This window comes from Mixophyes fleayi, chromosome 1 (genome assembly GCF_038048845.1).
Source record: "Mixophyes fleayi isolate aMixFle1 chromosome 1, aMixFle1.hap1, whole genome shotgun sequence".
Classification (NCBI taxonomy): Eukaryota; Metazoa; Chordata; class Amphibia; order Anura; family Limnodynastidae; genus Mixophyes; species Mixophyes fleayi.
The window spans coordinates 56,387,970-56,407,489 of record NC_134402.1 but is presented as its reverse complement, the minus strand read 5'-3'; the positions used below and the strand labels follow the sequence as shown (position 1 = coordinate 56,407,489).

General features: G+C 44.3%; 1 protein-coding gene across 1 annotated transcript in view; it reads right to left on the bottom strand.

Moving 5' to 3' along the window:
* PGM2 (phosphoglucomutase 2) overlaps positions 1-19,520 on the bottom strand; it is a 39,746-nt gene that overhangs the window by 13,643 nt on the left and 6,583 nt on the right. Inside the window, exons 4-11 of the mRNA XM_075194778.1 lie at positions 19,303-19,387; positions 17,967-18,050; positions 9,748-9,941; positions 8,107-8,296; positions 7,206-7,303; positions 4,931-5,111; positions 4,746-4,839; positions 2,238-2,367 (exon numbers count right to left, since the gene is read on the bottom strand). Of these exons, the coding sequence (XP_075050879.1) occupies positions 2,238-2,367; positions 4,746-4,839; positions 4,931-5,111; positions 7,206-7,303; positions 8,107-8,296; positions 9,748-9,941; positions 17,967-18,050; positions 19,303-19,387 (1,056 nt within the window). The remainder of the gene's footprint in view (positions 1-2,237; positions 2,368-4,745; positions 4,840-4,930; positions 5,112-7,205; positions 7,304-8,106; positions 8,297-9,747; positions 9,942-17,966; positions 18,051-19,302; positions 19,388-19,520) is intronic.

Genomic DNA, 19,520 nt, shown 5'->3' with positions numbered 1-19,520 from the left:
GCTTCTACAGAGAGCCCCGCGGGGAGGGGGACTGGGAATCCCTGATTTTCGACGCTATTATCTCTCCGCTCAGCTTGCTCAATGCGTCCTGTGGTGTAGCTTGTCACCCTCCAGGGTCTGGGTCGAGATTGAGGCTGAAAGTCTGGGCATGCTATCCCCATCCACTCTCCTATGGCTTCCACGGGCTCGTCGACCAAAACGTGTCTCACTCTATCCGGTCATTACACATTCCCTAGCGGTCTGGGATTCATGCTCCCAAAAATTCGGCCTTTCCCCCCATCCTTCTCCCCTAGTTCCTTTGTTTAACTCCTCAGACTTCGCTCCAGGCCTTACCCCTAAAGCATTCTCCTCGTGGACCTCACAAGGGGTCCGTTTCTTAAACGATCTCACCTCCACAGCTGTGTTCCCCTCGTTTTCTGACATCCAATCACAAATAAATATTCCCACTAAATTATTTTACCAATTCCTTCAGCTCCGCCACTTTCACCATACTGTCAAATCTCGCCTTTCCTCCCGCCCCCTTACCCCATTCGAACGTCTCTGTCTCCGTCAGTCTTCCACGAAAGGCCTTATTTCAACATTATACTATGAACTTGCCCCACCTTCCTCAAATACTAGAGTCTCGCACGAACTGGCCTGGGAACATGACCTGGGTGAAGTTCTTTTGAGCGAAGAATGGTCGGAGATATATGAGAATGCTGCCTCCAGCTCAATCTGCGTTAAAATAAAAGAGAATGCCTATAAGGTATTGTACCGCTGGTACTACGTTCCCTCCCGGATACATAAATTCCTCCCAGACTCTTCTGATCGCTGTTGGCGGGGGTGCTCCCATGAGGGTAACTTTATCCATATATGGTGGACTTGTCCCAAACTCTCAAACTTCTGGGCCGAGATCAAACACCTGATCCAATCGATTATTCAGGTAACGATTCCATTTGAGCCTAAATTTTTCCTCTTGCCCCTGGGAGCGCCAGCGGCAACTCGGCATGAGAACAAGTTAACTAGGCATATCTTATCGGCAGCTACCTGCCAAATAGCAGCAGACTGGAGGCAGCAAACTCCACCTTCGCTTCAAGCCGTTATCAATAGAGTCTGGCAGGTCCACCGCCTAGAATATATGACCAGCATTATCAATAGGACATCAAGATCGTTCACTAAGGTATGGAGTCCATGGCTCTCATTTTTCCAGATTCACCCCCCTTTCACTTGACTCTTCCTTTACACATGTCCGTCCTCCTCCTGTAAACCCCTCTCTTTCTCTTCTTTTCCTCTCTCTTTCCTTTCCTGTTCTCTACTGTACTAGTCTCTCCTTTTCTCCTCCTGCGTCATGCCACTCTCTGTTGAGGCATTTCGCCCCCTCCCTTATTTCCTTAAAAATCCTTGGTCAACTGTCACACACGCATATTGTTGCACTGATTATTTATATCTTAATACTGATTTTACGCTTTGTTACCTGTGACGTGCTTCTATTGCGTGTTTTTTTTTTCTTACTGACAGTGTATGTCAGTTCTGTTTGTTACTTGACCATTCAAAAATAAAAATTATAAAAAAAAAAAAAAAAAAAGGAAGCTCAACACAAAGACTTCAGTCCCCTGGTACTCTTACTCCTAGTTCCATATATTTATGACATACATGGCTCCTAACATATGGGCAGTCTGACATTTTGCACAATAATGTTTAAGTTCTGAGGTTTGGGTGAGTAAGGGGATAAGAGGCTGTGTATCACTCTTGTCTGGTCTGTTTTATGTTTTAACAACACTGCTTTCCATTGTATACATCTATGTCTGAGCACGCGGTCTGTGCCTCAAAAGCTGCACAGGTTCTAATTATAAACTTGACTTTACAAGACCTTCAGACAACAGACAAAATCCACCATGTCTGTACTCTAATCTCTTCTAATGTTTCCCAGTTTAATCCCCTTTGTCTTTTATTTGGCGTCAGATGCAAAAAATGCACCCAGCTAGTTATACCAGTTCTTGCCAAGTGCCAAAGTAGGTACCAACATGCGCTACAATCTACGTGCTTGTTGTAAATTAACAGAGAAATCACAATGTTACTTTTTTTATCATTTAAAATTACTATTTATTTTATTTGCTCTGCTCCAGAAAATCATTTGGTGAGCACTATATTTTTGTCCATAATACATGCGTATTATATAGATTTTATTAACTCAATCAAAAGTATCGATCTTGTTACAGATCCAGTTACTTTGCATTACTTGCCCAGCGAGTGCTTACTTGTTAAAAATGGCCTTCAGCTGCTGGGACAGGGTGGTGTTCTTTGTAGCCAGATAGCTGGCCATTTCTGCAGCTATGACAGCGGCACTTACTCCATCTTTGTCCAAAACAAAAGGACAACACATATAACCTGCAACAAAGAACAAACACACCTCATTCATTGGGTGGTAGTCACAGATTGGGCAACTCAAATCAATGATATGGCAAATAAAAACAGTGATATATATTATCAAATTAAAGAGCACAATGAACAACTACACATATCTCACATTTCACTGTAAAGGTACATTTCTAAAAATGTTCTCAGATGTAAATATGTAAATTAGATAACAAGTGTTTGAAGACGAGTCACAAGACAAGTAATAATTGGGTGAACTCATCAGCTCCTTCGGCTTCAGCTACCACCTTTACGCTGACGACACTCAACTATACCTATCCCCTCCTGATCTCTCTCCCTCCCTCCTCTCTAGGGTGTCCGCCTGCCTCTCTGCCATCACCTCCTGGATGTCCTCTCGATTCCTCAAACTTAACCTTGCCAAAACTGAGCTCATAGTTTTTCCTCCCTCTCATACCCCATCCCCTTCTGACCTCTCCATCACTGTCGACAACACCTCTATCTCCCCTGTCCCCCAACTTCGCTGCCTTGGTGTCATCCTCGACTCCTCTCTCTCCTTTGGCCCCCACATCCTCTCTCTTGCTAAATCCTGCCGCTTCCAGCTGCGCAACATCGCTCGCATCCGGCCCTTCCTCTCCCAAGATGCCACCAAATGCCTTATCCACTCTCTGATCATCTCCCGCCTGGACTACTGCAACCTCCTCCTCACTGGCCTCCCCCACTCTCATCTCGATCCCCTTTGATCCGTCCTTAACGCTGCAGCTAGGCTTATTTTCCTCTCTCGCCGCTCCTCTTTTGTCTCCCCCCTCTACCTAGCCCTTCACTGGCTCCCATTCCCCTTCAGAATCCTCTTTAAGCTCCTCACACTCACCTACAAGGCCCTCGCCAACTCCACTGCGCCCTACATCTCCACCCTCCTCTCTATTCATGCTCCATCCCGCCCTCTCCGTTCTGCCTCTGACCGTCGCCTCTCTTCCCCCCTTATAACCTCCTCCCACGCGCGTATCCAAGACTTCGCCCGCGCTGCCCCCCTCCACTGGAACAAGCTCCCTCCCTCCATCAGAACTTCCCCTAATCTGTCCAGCTTCAAACGGGCCCTAAAAACCCACCTTTTTCTTAAAGCCTTTCTGTCTCCCACTTAACTTCCTACCTTATCTTCTGCCTCTGTCCCCCTACTCTCCCTCTCTGCCCTGCGTCTCTCTGTCTGTCCACCCCTCCCCTTAGATTGTACGCTCCTCTGAGCAGGGCCATCTCTCCTCCTGTTTCCAAAACTTCTAACTCTGCTCTCCAGCTACTTAGCCCTCCTCCTCAAAGGTCCTCCACCCCACGTCCACTTTCGCTCCCTCCTCCCCCCTGGGGGTCTCCCTGTCTTCCGCGCCCCCCTTCTTGGACCCCGTCGTTTTCGGATCCTCCCTCCCCCTTCCCCGCCCTCTCTAGCTGTGCATTGAGCGTACTGAGTTGCTGTGTTTACTGTACTGTGCTGTCTCCCATTGTATTGTGATTTTGTTTGTCTCTGTACGGCGCTGCGGATGCCTTGTAGCGCCTTATAAATAAATATTAATAATAATAATAATAATAATAATTGAGGCACAGGCACACAGTGTCACAAGTCCAATCCATCAGGTAATAACTTGTTATACCGCAGCTGTAGGCTGTGACATTCCTGTGTATACAATGTAAATAAGGAGCTATGCTCTTGTATGCCTGTGGCTGAAGAATGTAAATTGTTGTTCTAGGAGGTGGATTAAAGGCAAGGAAATATATCAGGAAGGTTGGTAATTATGGAGCAATAAATAAAATAATAAATACAGCATTTCCACTCCATTATAGCTAAGACAACACTTTTATGAATGTACCTTACTTTGTTTAGTACACATGAAAAGTGTGAGTAGGAATACTGACATTGTATAATAGGCACATGAGTACCTGTGAATTACAGTCTGTCAACATCATACCATCTAATAACCATTATCAGGATAACGGGAGAGATGAAAGCCCCCCAGCAGTAACTACACACAATAATACATTAGGGGTGGTGTTAGCCTACTGTGTGATTTAGCAATTCTTACAGTTTGAACTCTTGACATCTAAAACCTCAGACACGTCAACCATTAGATTGTGGGCAGTTCCACTATATGAAAAGTAAAGTTCACTGAATTTTACACCTTCTTCAACAACCACTACACGGTTTAGAATAAAGTCTGGCTAAGTAACTCAGTTATAATAATATGGTGTAAGAGCTGCCTGATGACATGTTAAACATCACATGTATGCAGAAATAAATAAATGATGATGATAATGATAAGATCACATGCAATACATGATCTGGTACCCAGCTGAGCGTCAGAGTGATACCCACTGTATAACACATAAGTATGCAGTCAGTCGCTCACCGATTGCTTCCTCGAATGCAAAGAGCACACTTTTTCCTTGGTCAATGAGTTCTTTTGCTCTATTTCCCATCCATTTAAATCCTGTCAGTGTTTCCTACATTGATACAAATGAACAAGGAGATTATTATTTATGACATAATCATACACACCCAGGACAGGCAGAGAAGAACAAGGGTATAGTGTACCTCAAAGTGGAAACCTTCCTGCACAGCGATGGCTCGGAGGATCTTGGAGGAGACGGTGCTGGCCAGCATGTAGACATTCTTCACTGCGCTGGGGTTGGAGTTCTGCTCCTTCCAACAAGTAAAGATCCACCAGCCTAGGAGTGCACCAAGCTCGTTGCCAGAGAACACTTTCCACTCGCCGCTGAATAATAAATAAACAGAAGTTTCCAAGGAATACTGGGCATTGTGCCTAGATTACTGCATGCTACAAGGGAAGTATAACGTGTACTAATTATTTTCTTTCCTCAGATAGTATTTGCCACCTACCTAATGGCACATGCATCATGAAATAGGGGTCACTTACCTCCCTGGTAATGGCTGCTACTTCTGTTCACCTGGTTGTCAGCAGCAACCATAGACTAGAATAGGGACAGTTTATATTGGGACTCAGCTGTACTGATTGGCTGATGGACAGTCCCAGGTCTCAATCACTAGTGTACGATGAATTCTGACAACCAGGAGGATGATTGGAAGTTGCAGCCACTAGCAGTGATGGACAGCACCTATTTTTAACATGATGTCTCCATGACGCAAACAGTACGTTGTTAATATAATTAGAGTTAACTCTTAAAAGATGGTCAAATAAGATAAGATTGTTGTTTTCTGCTGACCTGTCAAAAACAGTAGCATGGGAGCCAGAAAAACACTATTTTTTCATGTTAAAATTTGGGGGAAGAATGCCAAACTACTGACAGAAGACAAACACATTTATTTCACATTGATTATTGCCAAGCAGTTCATTCAGGAGATGAATAGAAAATAGAAGAGGACAGTAATATTTAAATAAGTTTGTTTGAGTTGTTATCATCATCATCAACATTTATTTATATAGCGCCAGCAAATTACGTAGCACTTTACAATTGGGAACAAACATTGATAAGACAATACTGGGTAATACAGACAGACAGAGAGGTAAGAGAATCTTATTTGTAAAATCAATAACAAATATGGGACTGAGTGTTTGTTTAAAGCACAGATAGGAAACCTGCTAATCTCAAGGGAGGCCAAGCTGGGACTTGTAGTTCCATAAATTGACTGGTGGGTAGGGACTGACCATTGTCATAAGTTGTTTAAATAACTGATGTTTTCTAGCAGAATGTCATTAATTTATGCTGCATCATTCTCAGGCTCCTTCAAGGTGGTTACATAAAAGTCATTCATCTTCGTGAATGATTGTGTGAGTCCTGCGGGCCATTCAGATTGATTCAAGACCAATTTCAGTGTGATGCAGCATCACCATGACAACCAGGACAGTGAAAGGCAGGCCCATAACTCAGATCAATTCCACGTTGTGAGAAAAAAGGGCAGTATAGGAAATATAAAGAGCATTGAGATGAAGTTGATGACTTATAGAGAGCTCCCAAAAACTGAGATGTGTGAACAGTGAGAATGGAGATTATACTAACATTGCAATTCCAGGAATGGCAATCCCACATTTTACTTTAGTTCATTCAGTTCAGCAGATAATAATGAGAAGAAGATGGATATTACATAGAAAACTAGAAGCCATGTTTCTTGCTCTTTCTCCTGACTTTCCTGTCTACAGACCAGGGGTGTAGAGAACATATATGTGGGGAACAATTATGAAAACGGGTGCTGAAAAGGTACTGTAAACTACAGCAACCAGTAATCAGACATCCGATTTAATTTTCTAAACAGTCCTAGAAAAATGACAGGATCTGATTGGCTGCTCTGGGCAATTGCACCTTTTTGTCACAATTACCCATGCACCACATTTCACAAATGTCCCCCAAACCTTGCTTAAAGCATTGTGTTTTCCTCCAGGTGAAACTTCATCAACTATATCCCACCAACTGCGTTATTATTCTGCAAAAACAGGACTTGCCATTCCCTGCGCCAAATATGAAAATTAAACTGAAAGGGAGACAGGAGGCAGAACTGCAGCCGACTTATGTATCAGGGATCTGATCACCAACATACACACTAGGGGCCTGATTCATTAAGGATCTTAAATTAAGAAGTTTCTTATTTAAGTCTCCTGGACAAAACCATGTTACAATGCAAGGGTTGCAAATTAGTTTTCTGCTTTGCACATAAGTTAAATACTGACTGTTTTTCATGTAGCACACAAATATCAACTTTAAATCAACCTTCTTAATTTAATATCAACCTTCTTAATTTAAGATCCTTAATGAATCAGGCCCTAGGACCCTGCATGTGATGTCACTCTGTGAACACACAGATACATAAACGTGATCCCCGTTCCTAACCTCACCTCTCCTGCTTTTCTGCGACAGCCAGCCGATCAGCATCTGGGTCATTTGCCAGTATAATTCTGGCATCTTCCTTTTCAGCCAATGCAAAGGATAATTTCTGCAAAGTAATAAACACAAAACTGACTTCCATCAACTATAGACCTTTAAAGAGTAAATAAGGCTGAAATACAAGTTGATTCACTATCACAGGGCATCCCTAGTAAAATTCTAAAATACAATATATGTGTAAGGCAGGACTTGAAATATTTTATAATGGATCTTCATTTGCCATGTAGCCTCGTCAGCAGTGTTAGGCACTCTATGGATTCCTGCATTGTCCTTTAATATTACAGACAGTGCTGTGGATAGAAAAATGTGCTTCTCCAACAGTCCCAACAACATCTGAAAGAAGTACAGTATCTTATTTACTGATAAGCTCCTGTATCTTTTACATATACTCATGAATATTACAGGGCGCCTTTATTAAATATGACATTTGTGTTTGAAGCTTAGTTGTGCTTTGATAATGTATATATTGTATATTACTTATACACTGCTTTACACTGATGCTCAGTAGAGATAGGTAAACTTGCAGTGACATATAGGGGGGAATTCATCACTGTCAGCCAATACGGTACAGAAACCTCTGCTGATTTCCCCTCACATCTCTATGGTACGCGAGGGGAAAGCGAGCGGCAATTTTAGAAAAACTAATGAGCTAATAGATGTATTCCTCATACTGAACAGGGCAACATTGCTCCCTCACCAGCCAGTAGTACTGTCAGTCTACGGGAGAACTTGTTTCAATAGGAGTGTAAAACATCAATAAACAATAACATACTGTGAGAACAAATTCCAATATAGAAAATCTCAACAGAAAGACGAACCAATAGGCACAGCCATGTAAATGAATGTTCATACCAAGACTCCTTTACCCTCTTCAGGGTTGGGGTATTTCACGGTAGGGAATTCTGGATCTGGGTCTTTTTGCTCTGGAACAGCGAGTGGGGGGCTGAAGCTGAAGGCTTGGAATGCAGATTGCACAAACTCGTGGCCCACGCCGTGCACAGACGTGTGGACAAATTTTAACTTGGAGTTCTTATTAATGTCTCTGAAATACAGAAAATCAAACAGATGACAAGATCATAACAGTAATCACTACAACACCTGCAATTACATAGAGGAAGTTTATAAATAATTAGTTTTCTGCTTCAGTTGAATGTTACAGACTAATGACTGGGACAACTTTGGTAATTTATAAACATAAGCACAATAGAAAACGTCCCACATTTAGAAATTGTAATAACAGATTGTGTAACTGTACCCCAGACATACAACTTGCACCATAGACATGTTCCTCTTACACATTCTTTCTCCCTGTGAATGTGCATCTTACCTATTAATAATGTTCTATATATTGCCCGATGTGTGTGATCCTGAGAATAAACATTCCAATCATTACTGGCTAAAGATGCCGTCAGCTAGAAGACTAAGGAATCTCAGTCCCTGTTCATTAGCATATATGTAGATTTATAGTCCGTGTCCCACATGCAACATTTATCTACAGAATTGTGGTGCTTTGTAATTTGTGGGATGAAATTCAAATTTCTCAACATCAAGTTTTTCCCATCTTCAAAAATACAGCAACCAAATTACTGGCACAACATGTGCAATAGGAACAGCGCTTTCCTTTATACATGACAGAAAAAAGCAACCATCATACATGCTCGTCTGACACAAGCCTTAGGCTAGTATCACACAAGCTGCATATTGTCCAATGCCCATTATAATCTATGCACATTCCTTTATTCATGCTGTATGTCTTCAACAACAAGATATTGATGTTTTATAGTTTTTGTGACACGATTCCTGAAGCTATTGTCACGAGGGGTGACTTGTATTTTACACTAATAAACTTGGCAGATACATTGGTTTTCATTAGCACGCCGTGTAAGAGTACTCACATTGTCTACCAATTTGGGCATTATTCATATTATTACTTCCTATGCCTTACATGGAGCTAAAGTATGGTCACAGAAATTGCCCTTGTAAATTGTGTAAAATTTGACAAATGTCCCTGTGTTTGCGTGGGTTTCCTCCCGGTGCTCTGGTTTCCTTACACTCTCCAAAAACATACTGGTAGGTTAATTGGCTGCTATTAAAATTGACCCTAGTCTCTCTCTCTGTGTCTCTGTCTGTGTTAGGAAATTTAGACTGTAAGCTCTAATGAGGCAGGAACTGATGTGAGGGAGTTCTCTGTACAGCGCTGTGGCATTAGTGGCGCTATATAAATAAATTGTGATGATGATGATGTATGCTATTACAGGCGGCTGCTTTGTTTGTGGCTTATTAATTATCTGGTAAAACTGCTATTTGATCAATGGCTATCAGGGCTTTAATCTTGTATTGATGCAATTTTTAGGAGAATATTTTACATTTTACAATGTCATGTCTTGTAATTTAATACTTTTAATAACTGAATAAAACCTACAATTTCCCACGTTAATGTACATGGCCCTCAGAGACTGGTCATTATACCGTGCCGGACTTAAAGTCACTAACCTGTGGAAGCAATGCTTCTGTATGTCAGAGAAGTATTCCTTGTTAATAGACTTGTACAGATCTTTAAGAAGGGAGCTGCTGTCAATGAGAGAATCATCCCAGGCCTGTTGCCATGGCTCCAGGTTCTCCTCAATAGCCTGAGCAATGCCCGTGTCATGTGGAGGAATGATCTGAGCTCCATTCTCCCAGTAAACCTGCAATATAAACCGATAACACAGGACTGAGCGACAGCAGAACACAATCTAGCTAGAAATGTATACTTACATGGTTATAGTACATTCACACAGACCAGAGTGAACAAGCAATTGTTCAGGACTTACCAGAAATATTATTAAATTAGAAAAAAGAGGATTTTTGTACTTACATTAAATCCGTTTCTCTGATTCCGTCTGGGGGACACTGCTTACCATGGGTTGTGGAGGGGAGCTCAGGAGTTGGCACCTAGCTAGTTAACTTTAGCACTGCTAACAGACCCCTCCCCTCTACAATCCCCCTGCCTCTTCCTCTTCCTGTCAGTTAATTAAAAAGCCCCAAGGAGAAAAGGCCAAATCAACCAAGAGCACCCAGAAGAAAAGCAGAAGGGAGGGATCGCAGTGTCCCCCAGACGGAATCAGAGAAACGGATTTAACGTAAGTACAAAAATCCTCTTTTCTCTTTCATCCAGTCTGGGGGACACTGCTGACCATTGCAGCCCCTTAAGGGTGGGACCGCTGTGAAAGCCCCGCTCGTAGAGCACTACGAGCGAAATTTGCATCCGCGGATGCAAATACATTAAACTGGTAAAATTTTGTAAAGGTGTGGACAGAAGACCAGGTGGCTGCCCTGCAAAGCTGGTCCGCAGAAGCCCCATTTCTCGCTGCTCACGACACCCCTACCGATCTGGTGGAATGGGCCGTAAGTCTCTCTGGCACAGGCAGGTTAGCTTTTATGTAAGCCTGCTTAATGGTTGCCATAATCCATCTTGCAATGGACTGTATTGAGGCTGGCCAGCCTCTTTTGTTAGGATCATAAAGAACAAACAGAGAATCAGTTCGTCTAATCGGAGAAGTTCTTTTGACATAAGAGCCCTGACCACATCTAACTTTTCCATAGACTACTGATCAGAATGAGAAGTCGATGAAAAAACCGAAACCACAATTTCTTGGTTCAAATGGAAAGCCGAAACTACTTTTGGGACAAAAGAAGGGATTGTTCTTAATACCGCTCTGTCCTCGTAAAAAAACAGATATGGTTCTCGGCAAGACAGAGCTCCCAATTCAGAAACCCTACGTGCAGATGCAATCGGCAAAACAAAAACGACCTTCCAGGTCAAACACCTAAAATCTGCCGCCAGTAGTGGCTCAAAAGGAGGCCCTTTAAGCATAACCAGTACCAGGTTAAGATCCCATGGTGCTGTGGGCGGAACGTAAGGAGGCTGAATATGTAAGACTCCCTGAAGAAAAGTCCTGACGTCTGGCAGGTCCGCTAACTTCAGGTGAAAGAAAACTGAAAGCGCTGATACCTGAACTCTTAATGAACCTCAACGGAGCCCTGCTTCCAGCCCATCCTGAAGAAAAGCCAATAAGCGAGGGAGACGAAAGGAAGACTTGTGACAGGACTTATTTTCGCACCATCTAATATAGGCTCGCCAAATACGATGATAGATACGAGCCGAAACCGGTTTTCGAGCTTGCAGCATAGTGTTCACTACACTGGGGGAAAAACCCCTAGCTCTCCAGAGGCTGGCTTCAACAGCCATGCCGTTAAACTGAGCTAAGGTAAATTCTGATGACGAAAGGGACCTTGTAGAAGAAGGTCGTCTCGTGACGGAAGACAATATCCTTGTCCTACCACCATGGAGATTATGTCCGCGTACCACACTCGACGCGGCCATGAGGGAGCTATTAAAATCACCGGCCGACCGCCTTGCCTCACTCGTCTGAGTACTCGAGGAAGCATGGGAATCGGGGGAAACAGATATCCCAACCTGAATTCCCAGGACATGGGCATCACGTCCACCGCTACCACTAAGGGGTCTCTTGCCCTTGCGCAAAACCTGTGAACTCTTTTGTTGTGTCTGGAGGCCATGAGATCTATATCCGGAAGACCCCACCTCTGAACTAGAGACTGAAATACTTCCGGATGGAGGGACCACTCCCCCGGTGTCACGTACCAGTAGGGTTAAAACCGGATCCTAGTGGTTCAGCCGGGATTGGCGTTACTCTCGCTAGGGGCGCGGAGTCTAACAAGTGAAAGGTGTTCACCAGTGATTCCCGCAAGGGAATATGGGCTTTTGCGGCTTCCACTTGCAGGTCGCGGTCCCCTAAGGAAGTTCCCAGTGAACCACAATAGAGAGAGCGTAGAATCAATTAGGAATAAACTTGCCACTTGATAGAGATGATGCCGGTAATGTTTTAGCGACGTTGCCACTTGGGAGTGGAAATAGCAGGGAGATACTGCAACGTAGATACTCGGAAGTTGGCTTGCAGACGTAAAATATAGTTGCCACTTGGGGGTGCTGACCGGAGCTTCGGTAGCGTAGCCACCAGAGGTGGTGTTCCCGGAGGAATAGCGGCTTGGAACCTCGGAGAGGAGCAAAACACAGGAGCTGTATCCAATACTAGAGTCAGGGACTGACTGAAAGAACCAGCATTGAGTTCTGGTCATAGGGTTTAGATATAGTGCAGTTCCTATTAGGCAGCCAATAGAGGGCAGTGAGAGCACAGAAAAGGCTAGACAGCTCTGCGCATGCGCAGAACACTGAGCGCCGAACGGAAGGAGGAAACAGACAGCGCTGGACGGTGGCAGCAGCGTGGAACCAGGTAAGTGAGTTTTGCTTAATAGGGGGGAATCCTGGTGAAGGAGGCCTCCAGAGTCAGCGGGGACAGGCGCCGGCTCCCGGGGAGACAGCGGGAGTCCGGCGTGTGACACCCGGGATCATCGCATTGCGACTGAGGTAATCGGCCTCCCAATTTTTTATTCCTGGAATGAACACTGCCGAGATTGCTGAAACATACTGTTCTGCCCAAAGAAAAATCTGAGCTGCAACTCTCATTGCAGCTGCACTCCTTGTTCCTCCCTGTGTATTGACATATGCCCCAGCCGTGGCATTGTCGGACTGAACCTTGACTGTGTGGCCCCCCGAAGCGCTAAAAGAATTGCCTTCAACTCCAACGTGTTGATTGATAAGGCCGATTCCTGAACTGACCAGAGCCCCTGGAGCCTGAGGTGAAGGACTACTGCCCCCCCAACCTCTCAGGCTTGCGTCTGTTGTGGCCATGATCCATGAGCCTGGGGCAAAGGCCCTGCCCATCGATATGTGATCCTGATTCAGCCACCACTGGAGCAATTCTCTCGCCCCCGGAGACAGAGAGATCCTCTGGAGTTCCAAACGCAGGTGGGAACCCGACCATTTTGTCAACAGATCCCACTGGAAGCATCGAGAATGAGCCCGACCGTAGGGGATTGCCTCGAAGGAGGCCACCATCTTTCCCAGCAGCTGCATGCACAAATGAACTGAGGGACTGGGAGAGGACAAGACCTGAGAGGTTATACTCTGAATAGAAGTGATCTTTTCCACCGGCAGGAACACCTTTTGTTGGCTGGTGTCCATGATGAGTCCTAGGAAGACCATGCGTTGGCACGGGACCACCTGGGATTTCTTTAAGTTTATCAGCCACCCATGGCTCTCGAGAACCGATATTGTGAGGGATAGGTGCTGACGTAAGCAAATCTCTGAGGAGGATTTGATGAGCAGATCGTCCAAATGAGGCACGACCTGAACCTTCTTTAAGTGAAGACACGCTGCCATCACCGACATGATCTCCCTCGGAGCTGTGGAGAGGCCGAAGGGAAGAGCCTGAAACGGATAGTGGGAGGTCCCCACTGTGAATCTTATTAGAGACTGATGATCGCTCCATGTCTATGGAGGCCATAAACTGATATTTCTCTAAGTCGTTTATCACCGACCTCAGGGACTCCATCCGAAAATTGTCTACTCGTAAGTGCACATTGAGGTTTTTTTAAGTTTAGAATGGGTCGAAAGGACCCATCCGGTTTCTTTACCAGAAAAATATTTGAATAAAATCCCTTCCCTTTCTGGTTGTCTGGGACCCTGCAAATTACTTTTTGCAAAAGAAGAGAGGCGACACAGGCCTGTATTGCCTGTCTTCTTTGTGGATCTCGGGGAAGCAGGGTTACAAAAAAAAAAAAAAAACGATGTGGTACCGGACCCAGTAGGTCTATCCCTTGATATAATGCCCCGAATCCAAGGGTCTTGGGATGACGCTGCCCACTGTTCCTGAAAGCGACAGACGTCCCCTCACTGTCGCCACACCCAGGGGAATAGAGTGGTAGACTTGGAGGCCTGACGCCTAGCCGCAACCGAGGACCTGCCTCTGACCGAGAGGCCTCGAGCATTCAGTTGTCTACCTCTAAATGACTGCCCCCTTGGCAAGGAGGTCCCCCGAAAGGGCTGACGAAAGGAGCTGAACCGTGGGGCTCGTCCCCTACTTGAGAATACCGGCAAAGAAGTGCTTTTGCGCCCTGTTACCTGGGAAATCATAGTATCCAATTCTGGGCCGAACAAACCTGCTGCTGAAAAAGGAATGGTTTCAACTGACTTTTTTGATTCCGAATCTCCCTCCCAGGATTTCAGCCATAACGTTCTTCTTGCTGAAATAGATGCAGCTTGAATAGAGGAGGACACAGACGCTGGGCCGCCTCATAAGGTACCCCGATGCCTCTTTCAAATGTGAAGCTAGGGTAAGTAAATCAGAGTCCTGCAAAGCCTCTGCCAGTTGATCTGCCCATGGTTCCATGGCTCTAGCAACCCAAGCTGAAGCAAATGTGGGTCTAAAGGAAGAACCCGCTGCTACAAATATAGATTTTAGCTAAGATTCCACTCTGCGGTCAGTGGCATCCTGCAGAGTTGCTGAGCCCCGGACTGGTAGGAGAGTGTATCGGGCCAAACGGGCTACTGGAATATCCACTTTAGGGATTCCCTCCCAGCGAGCCACGTCCTCCTCCTGCAATGGATACAGGGAAGAGAACCTCCTGGGAACAGAGGACATTTATCAGGCTGTTTCCAGGCTCCCTCTGCAATATATCTGAGTTCTACAGAAGGGTGAAACCAGATAACCTTCCTTTTGGCCTTATTAAAAAGACTTCTGTCTCTAGGACTAGGATCCTCTGGTTCTGGGAGGTCCAATACCTGTCTTACCGCTAAAACCAAATCATCAATAAACTGACTTTTAGGGTTCTCTTCCTGTTCCAAAGGTTGAACCTGGTCAGGATCAAAATTTGTTTCCCCTTCCTCTTCTGAAAAACCCTCAGAATCTGAAAGGACCATAAGAGGATTAGCGGATCTAAGACGCTTTCTTTTAGCAGGGGGAATTTCTGGGGATTCGAGTAACTGGTTTAGTTTATCCAAACCCTTTATAAATGCTGCGGACCATGCCGGTTCTGTGGGAACAGGGGGCTGGTCCGTAGCAAAGAGGAAGGTCCTGCTATAGCAGTTTCAATAGAACCTGTGGCAGCAAGGAGGCCCAAAGGTGTAATAGCAATATTAGCTGCAGAGGCTGCCACACTAGATAGCAACTGAGTAGATTAAGAGATAATCTGTGCTAAAGAGGAAACCGACTGTGTCAGGGAGACCACCCAGGCCGGTTCCTCCGTCAGTGGGGTCTGACTAAGCGGGGTTTGCGCAGAGGGGACCCCTCCTTCACAGTCAGAGCAGAGAGCGAACGGGTACTTCTGCCCACAAGTTAATTTAACATGACATCTAGAACATGTAAAATAGTTAGCAATAGTTCCTTTTTCCTTATCTGACATTTTATAAGGAAAAGCACACCAAACACACTAGATAAAGATATATTGAGAGAGACATAGCAAGCAACAAGTAACTAACTAATCTATAATAAAAGTTGTACTTGTATGTGTGTAACAGACAGTGTAATATTTATGCAAGTAAGAGAATACAATAATCCTTACTAGCCTCCCTCCTCCAACCACAAAATACAGTTTCTAAATGGTTAAAGGTTTTTTGGTACTTAGCCAAACGGGCCACACAGGGGAGAAGTCCTAGTGCCTGCTCCCTCCAAGATAAGTTCCTTCCCGGGCTTCTTTGGCGCCAGAAGACCAGACTGTACCACTTGTGCTGAAGAGCAGGGGAGCTCTGTGATAGTTCCCCCTCTGCAGCCTTCTGTCTCTCCGTTTTTTGTTTTTCTTAAAAGGAACTTATCTTTCTGGCAGAGTTATGGAGACCCCTTAGAAGAGGTCTCCTGCAGCGAAATATACCCCGATGCCCCCTCCTATATTCCTGAGGGGGATCTTGGTATGGCCCCCGCTCTCTCTCTCTCCTTCTTCCTGCGCACCTCTCCGCGGGCCGATGACGTCATCATGGCCGCCGGCGAGGTATTCCGATAAGCGGCGCTCTATGCCTTTAATGGCAGCGCCGGTTATCGGGGGAGCCTCCAAGAGTGACAGCGGTCCGGAGACTTGTCACTCTGTAATGTGACCGTTAATGCTCTGCCATTGAGAGCAGTCTGCTCCCTCTGACAGAGCCCGGTCAGTGCTGCATCCTTTCTGGGAGTGTGCTCTCTATAATAGAACACACTCCCAGCTCTGCCCTAAACGAACTAATCTAAAAAGTAAAGAAAATGTAAGTTATTAAAAGATAAATAAAAGAAAAAACTAGCCGTTTCTAAAACTTGCCCAACTCCTTTGGGCACCTAGAAAAAACTGACAGGAAGAAGAAGAGGCAGGGGGATTGTAGAGGGGAGGGGCCTGTCAGCAGTGCTAAAGTTAACTAGCTAGGTGCCAACTCCTGAGCTCCCCTCCACAACCCATGGTAAGCAGTGTCCCCCAGACTGGATGAAAGAGAAAATTATGTTTTATTTAAAAATTACTGACGTATTCTGTCCTGACAGTGAGAAGAAAGCAAGACCTTGAATAAGAACCTCTAAACCTAAAATAAAATTCCAGAACAAAGACATAGAGGAGACACAGTGTCAATGTATTAACACACTCGTCACTGTTACAACATGTTTCTGACATGAGGTCTTACGTCAGGTAACTGACTACTGTAACAGTAACAAGTGTGCTAATAGAGCTACATTGTGAGCTACAAAGTGTCACATCTACTTATTTTTTCTGTACTTTATGTATATGGTTGTGGGCCAGCAACAGATGACTGCAGCAGCAGTGCCCTGACCTTAACACATTTGATAGTTATTCTCGTGATTATTGGCCCGTTATCCGCTAATTCAGATAAAAAAACCCTGCCCGACAAGATTACTGGCAGGAGTCTGTTCTGTGCTGGAAAAATACCTCCATCTGTGATCACAGCTTTAGTCTAAATATCTTCAGCTTGTAGAAGTCCCTAAAACTTTTACATATATATTTGTTAATGTTATTAGTAGTTCTTTTATACAAGGTAACTTTTGGTTTAGGTTTAGCGGTCCTTAAAATACAATAAAAGGGAAAATTTTGATTATTGGTTATGGCAGCACGGTGGCTTAGTGGTTAGCACTTCTGCCTTACAGCACTGGGGTCATGAGTTTGATTCCCCACCATGGCCTTATCTGTGTGGAGTTCGTATGTTCTCCCCGTGTTTGTGTGGGTTTCCTCCGGGTGCTCCGGTTTCCTCCCACACTCCAAAAACATACTGGTAGGTTAATTGGCTGCTAACAAATTGACCCTCATCTGTCTGTGTGTATGTAAGGGAATTTAGACTGTAAGCCCCAATGGGACAGGGACTGATGTGAGTTCTCTGTACAGCACTGCGGAATTAGTGGTGCTATATAAATAAATGGTGATGATGATGATTAATACATTATTACATTAAGTAGTGTGAGGACCCTGGCTGACTCTTGCTCTATCCCTGCTGTTGTACAGGTCAGGCAGACATCGGAAATAGATGTGGAAGAGTAAACAAGGGGTCTGTTATAAATCACATTTAGTGTTTAGAATTATATATAGATAACTTAGTGCTCCTGTTTTGCTGGGGATATGTCTGGTTTAACAGACAAACAAGAAATATGATAATGTGAAATATTCTGAAATATTAGCTAAAGCAACATAACCATCTACATGGCCCAGAAGACACTGCAGGTATCCTAATACATTATGCAATATGGGAGAGCTGCAAAGGAAACTTGGCTACTGTGATATTGTGAACAGCTGGCAATATCTAGACAGGGAAGCGGCTGCTAGGACTTTATTGGGTGTGTAGTCCATACCTTGTATCCATTGTCTTGCTTTGGATTGTGCGAGGCAGTAACCATAATCCCGGCACACAGGTTAAGATGTGTCACGGCATAGGGCTAGGAAACAAAAGAATACAATTACTATTTACACAGTTTCATTCCTGAAATTTTAAATACTTAAAAAATAAGAGTACTCTGATTAAACACAGTGTATGAAGCTAATTCTGTAGACTTTGCCATAAAGACTATAAATTCCCCTGGAACCCGGGACAACAAATAGGCGTAAGCATTGGGTCACCTGCACAATTGTATCTCATCTGTCTGTAGGCGATGTCTAATTATCTAAAGATATGTAGTCTATCATTGTGTCATCCACTGCATCTGGTTAGAGCACTTAGAGCCATTACTCAATCCAGAGTAATAACCAATATTCATTTGTCTTCGTTTGGTTACAGCACATTTGCATGTTAACCATTCAGCTATGTAATGCTATTGTAAAAGAGCAAACTAACGCGTCCACTTATTAAAATGTGAATTAACAGCATCATATGTCACCGCTAAATGTAAACTACAGGCCGGCATCTGAACTGATCATTTATTAAAAGGCCATGCTGACGTTTAATAACATGATGGCTTGCAATGCACTGCGATTTGGTCAAGCGTGATATTATTACAGCAATCTGTGCTGGGCCCCATACAATAATAGGACCAGCAGTAAACAAATATAGCTGGAAGCAATGCAGAGCCCAGGTACAAACGTTAACACATCCCACTGTAATAGCAGGACCAGTACTAATAATATAAGGTGGAGTGGAAGATGCCGAAGAATAGAAGCTCTTATTTCACTGCTATGGCTGAATCAGTGGTATACATGAATGAACACTCTGTGCTGTGGGATGTAATAACTAGTCTCCGGTCTGTGTACTGTAGCTCATTTCAGCTTCTGGCAGCTGGGTAGTTTATCCTGAGCACAGGGTGCTATATGATTTATAGCCTACGGACTGCTACAGTGAAGTCAAAGCTTTGATAATGAACCACCCGCCACATAGGATATTAATAAAGAGCAGCCTGATACAATTTGCCATTAGACCCCTGCAACAGGCTATTTATTATTGTTTTCAATGTATTGCTGAGTAATTTGGGAGCAATGTCATTTTTGCATCGTACTGCCAGGTCTGCTGCACTAGTGCATATCACAGTAATATGAGAACACCTAAATCTAAAACATTTTATAAATGTACATTTTGTCTGCAGTAAGACAAGCTACAACATCGGCCCTGAACACACACTATGAGCGGCCAATAGTAACTGGTTTTCTTACAAAAGGATTAATGACAGTTCTAACAAATGACCTAACTGTGGTACTCACCACGAAAGGTGTTGGTGTGATGTTGGAGAACAGGTAGACCGGGATACCTTGACTGATAAAGGTTGTGGCTGCAAGACGTGCAAATCTGGAGATAGAAAATGTGATCCAATCAAAGTTACATTTATACCACTTTCAGATTGTCACCCCAGCAATATCCCGGGGTATATCGGGGGACAGTGCAGGACACCCAGGCAAGTACCCGAGTAGACCATGTTCAC